Here is a 5,122-nt window from a genome sequence, read left to right on the forward strand (position 1 = left end):
TCCAAATTCTTCTGGAATAACAAAAAACCCAGGATAGCTAAAACTATCCTCAACAATAAAAGGACTTCTGGGGGAATCACTGTCCCTGAACTCAAGCAGTATTACAGAGCAATAGTGGTAAAAACTGCTTGGTATTGGTACAGAGACAAACAGATAGACCAGTGGAATAGAAATGAAGACCCAGAAATGAACCCACACACCTAGGATCACTTGATTTTTGACAAAGGAGCCAAAACCATCCAATGGAAAAAAGATAACATTTTCAGCAAATGGTGCTGGTTCAACTGGAGGTCAGTATGTAGAAGAATGCAGATCAATCCATGCTTATCACCCTGTACAAAGCTTAAGTCCAAGTGGATCTAGGACCTTGACATCAAACCAGATACACTCAAACTAATAGAAGAAAAAGTGGGGAAGAATCTTGAACACATGGGCGCAGGAGAAAATTTCTTGAACTAAACACCAATGGCTTATGCTCTAAAATCAAGAATCGACAAATGGGATCTCATAAAACTATAAAGCTTCTGTAAGGCAAGAGACACTGTTGTTAGGACAAATGGCAACCAAAAGATTGGGAAAAGATATTTACCAACCGTAAAACTGATAGATGATAGAGGGCTCATAACCAAAATATACAAGGAACTCGAGAAGTTAGACTGAAGGGAGACAAATAATCCTATTAAAAATGGGGTTCAGAGCTAAACAAAGAATTCACAGCTGAGGAATATCAAATGGCTGAGAAGCACCTAAAGAAATGTTCAACATCCTTAGTCATCAGAGAAATGCAAATCAAAACAACCCTGAGATTCAACTCACACCAGTCAGAATGGCTAAGGTCAAAAACTCCGGTGACAGCAGATGCTGGTGAGGATGTGGAGAAAGAGAACACTCCTCCATTGTTGGTGGGATTGCAGACTGGTACAACCATTCATTCTGAAAATCAGTCTGGAGGTTCCTCAGAACGTTGGACATTGCACTACCTGAGGACACAGCTACACCTCTCTTGGGCATTGACCCAAAAGATGTTTCAACATATAAGAAAGACACTTGCTCCACTATGTTCATAGCAGCATTATTTATAATAGCCAGAAGCTGTAAAGAACCCAGATGCCCTTCAACAGAGGAATGGATACAGAAAATGTGGTACATCTACACAATGGAATACTACTCCGCTATCAAAAACAATGACTTCATGAAATTCATAGGGTAATGGATGGAGGTAGAAAATATCATCCTGAGCGAGGTAACCCAATCACAGAAAAACACACATGGTATGCACTCATTGATAAGTGGTTATTAGCCCAAATGCTCGAATTACCCTAGATGCACAGAACACATGAAACCCAGAAGGATGACCAAAATGTGGATGCTTCACTCCTTCTTTAATAGGGGAACAATAATACCCTTAGGAAGGGCTTGGGAGGCAAAGCTCAGAACAGAGACTGAAGGAACACCCATTCAGAGCCTGCCCACATGTGGCCCATAGATATACAACAACCAAACTAGGTAAGATGGATGAAGTAAAGAAGTGCAGGCTGACAGGAACCGGATGTATATCTCCCCTGAGAGACACAGCCAGAATAAGGCAAATACATGGGCAAATGCCAGCAGCAAACCACTAAACTGAGAACAGGACCCCTGCTGAAGGTATCAGAGAAAGTACTGAAAGAGCTAATGGGGCTTAAGACACCATATGAACAACGATGCCAACCAACCAGAGCTTCCAGGGATTAAGCCACTACCCAAAGACTATACATGGACTGACCCTGGGCTCCAACTGCACTGGTAGCAATGAATAGCCTAGTAAGGGCACCAGTGGAAGGGGAAGCTCTTGTTCCTGCCAAGGCTGGACCCCCGTGAACGGGATTCTTGGGGGGAGGGTGGTAATGTGGGGAGGAAGGGGTATGGGAACACTCATATAGAAGGGAATGTGAGGGGTTAGGCCCATTTTGGCCTGGAAACTGGGAAAGGGAATAACATTTGAAATGTAAATAAGAAATACCCAATTTAATAAAGACGGAAAAAATAAAAAAAGAATTAACTGTTTCCAATATTAATCTAAATTATTACTTCTTCCTTTTATCATGTTATATCTTGAATATATCCACTCTTGGAGATTAAAAAAGTACTTATTATAGCTAAGCTTTCCTCAATCATAGCCTCTCTCTATCCAGGCTTCTTTTTTTAAAGCTACTTATATTTTGATCTGAAAATTACCTAACTTGTTTATGAATGGATGTACACTTTTTGCTCAATGTTAATATCTGTTTCACTATCCATAAGCAACATTTATCTTAAGCACATAAAAAACATGTTATTGTTTCTCATTTTTCTGGGTCCAAAAATGAGTTTTATATAAAACAGTAAAGTAGCTAAGACTCAGCAATATCTAGAATATAAATAGATAAATAAATAAATAAATCTTTCATTTTAGAACATATTTCTCTATATAAAAGTCCTTAACATTGATTGACACTTTTTTGAAATTTGCTTAGGATCTGAACTTTTCATCAGAGAAGTCAGAAATTTTTCCTTTTAATGCCCAATGGTAGGAAAGGGAACTCAAAGAGCCTACCTCTAGTAGATAGGCAGGGCCACAAGTCGAAGGACTGGGTTGCCAACTCACAGTCAGAAATTTCTGACCCAGAATTGTTCCTGTCTAAAAGAACTAAAGGAACATAAATGAAGAAAAGACTAAATGAAAGGTGGCCCAACTTGGGATCTATCTTATGGGGAGTGGAAGAGGGCTTTAGGCATGACACTATTTCTGATGCTATGGTGTGCTTACAGATAGAGACCTAACATGGCTGTCCTCTGAGAGGCCCTACCAACAGCTGACTTAGACAGATGCAGATAATTACATTCAACCATTGGACTGAAGTTGGAGAAACTTATGATTGAATTAGGGAAAGGATTGAAGAAGCCAAAGGGGAGAGTGAATGCACAGAAAGACCTGCAGTCTCAACTAACTTGCACACATGAGAGATCCCAGAGACTGAGCCACCAACCAGGCAGAATACATGAATTGGGCCAAGACCCTGGGTGGACAACCAGCAGTAGGGAGTTCAGACATAAGCTGGAATGTAAATAAATGAGATAAGTTCTTTTTTAAATCTGAAAAAATTATTATCTTTATTTTTGATTATGTAATCATGTGGGTTGTATGTGAGAGAGGAGATGGACGTAGATAGACAATGCAGAAGCCAGAAGGTGCCCATGAATCTGGAGCTACAAGTAACAGTCTAGTATGGATGCTGGGAACTGGATTTGAGTCCTCTTCACAATCAGGATATAATCTCAACCTTCTCTACATACTTACTCTTCTGTAATCCTTCTCTACATCCTCAATAAAAATGCAATTGTATGAGGAAATGATACAAAACATTTGTTGCTCAAAATCATGGAGCTAATAAAGTTCTGGAAGCCAAACTTACAGTTTCTGCTTCAATATATCCATGCAATTCTGAGAGCAAATTCATATATTAAGAGGATAAAGCAAAGGCCCAATAGATAGAAACTTCTGGACTGATGAAGCTTAAGTCTTACTTTCTTGAAAAGCCTTAATTCTTTTGAAAGCTTTCTTCAGCGCCTCCTTCACTTCTTTGTTCCTCAGGCTATAGATCATGGGGTTCAGCATAGGGATAACCACCGTATAGAATACAGACACAATCTTGTCCTCCCAGAGAGATTTGCCCATGTTACCTTTCAAGTACATGAACATTAGTGTTCCAAAAAAAAGAGCCACTGCAATCATGTGAGATGCACAAGTAGAGAAGGTCTTGGCTTTGGCCCCTGCTGTACGAATCTTCAGAATAGCCCAGATAATGAATAGGTAAGATACAAGAATCACTGAAACACTAGTTATGATGACCAAAAAAGCCAAAAGGAAGATCACCTGTTCTCGTAACTTGGTCTCACTACAGGCAAGCTTCAGCAAGGGTGGGAGTTCACAAAAAAATAAATCAACCTGGTTAGATTTACAGAAGGAAATGGAAAAAGTACACCCAGTTCGGACCACAGTATTTACCATTGCACCAGAGTATGCTGCAGCAATCAGCCCCAGGCGAGTCTGTGGTGTCATAGCCATGGCATAAAGGAGAGGGTTACATACAGCCACATAACGGTCATAGGCCATTACAGCCAAAAGGAAACACTCAGTACTAGCATACAAGGTGAAAAAGAAGAACTGAGTGGCACAGCGCTCATAAGTGATGACCATCTTATTATTCCCCAAGGTCTCCAGCAGCTGGGGCACAATAACAGATGAATAGCAAATGTCTAGAAAGGACAAATGGCTGAGGAAGAAGTACATAGGTGTGTGGAGCTGATGATCACTCTGAATTAGCATGATCATGCCCAGGGTTCCAACAATAGTGATGAGATAAAAGGCCAAGAACATGAAGAAGAGACCCAACTGTATCTCAGCCTGAAGTTGGAATCCCATCAGAATAAATTCCGTCAACCTGGTGCCATTGTCTGCCATAAATCCAAGGTCACCTGGGGAAATAAAATAAGAGTAATAATAAGATGTTTCTGTAGCATGACTACAACCTGCTTGGTTCTCAGTAACGAGCTTTATTTGCAAAACACTTTTCAACTTTCACAAGCTTGGTTTCACTTCCATTAAAAATCCTGTTTAGCATCCCACTTTTAACTAAAGAATGACGAAGAGATAAAGTGATTGAGCCACCCCACAAGGCCTCTTAATTAGGAAACTGGTAAATTCAGATCTAGTGCTAAGTTTCTCAGGGACTTTCAAACCTCTGCAGATCCACTACTGGGGCTGGCTTCATATGCAGTCAGAAGAAGGTTTCACAGAAGCAATATTAGAATAATACATTTAAAATCTTTTCAGACTTTGAACAAGTCCATTAATCTTTCTGGACCTTGTGCTTCTCTTTCTTTACTAAGATTTCAACACCACAGTCAAAGTACTAAATAAAAGCATCAAATAATAGGAGGTGCCAACTTAGACATCTCTCATCACCAATTGTAAACCCCATGCTGATAATAGGTTGCATCTTGAGTTGTTGAACAAAAAGACCAAATGAAAAGCCCCAGACAAATCAGATTATTCTCAAGGAAATTGATTTCTTTTCTCAAATTGGCATTAGGATCCTAT

The 5,122-nt window shown here is 39.9% G+C and overlaps 1 protein-coding gene across 1 annotated transcript; it reads right to left on the reverse strand.

The window, feature by feature from the left end:
• Positions 1-3,535: 3,535 nt before the first annotated feature.
• On the reverse strand, positions 3,536-4,483 carry LOC116893731 (olfactory receptor 9I1-like). Its single transcript, XM_032895446.1, has one exon. The coding sequence runs from the start codon at positions 4,481-4,483 to the stop codon at positions 3,536-3,538; it is 948 nt and encodes a 315-aa protein (XP_032751337.1).
• Positions 4,484-5,122: the final 639 nt, after the last annotated feature.

The sequence above is a fragment of the Rattus rattus genome, chromosome 2 (assembly GCF_011064425.1).
Source record: "Rattus rattus isolate New Zealand chromosome 2, Rrattus_CSIRO_v1, whole genome shotgun sequence".
Taxonomy (NCBI): domain Eukaryota; kingdom Metazoa; phylum Chordata; class Mammalia; order Rodentia; family Muridae; genus Rattus; species Rattus rattus.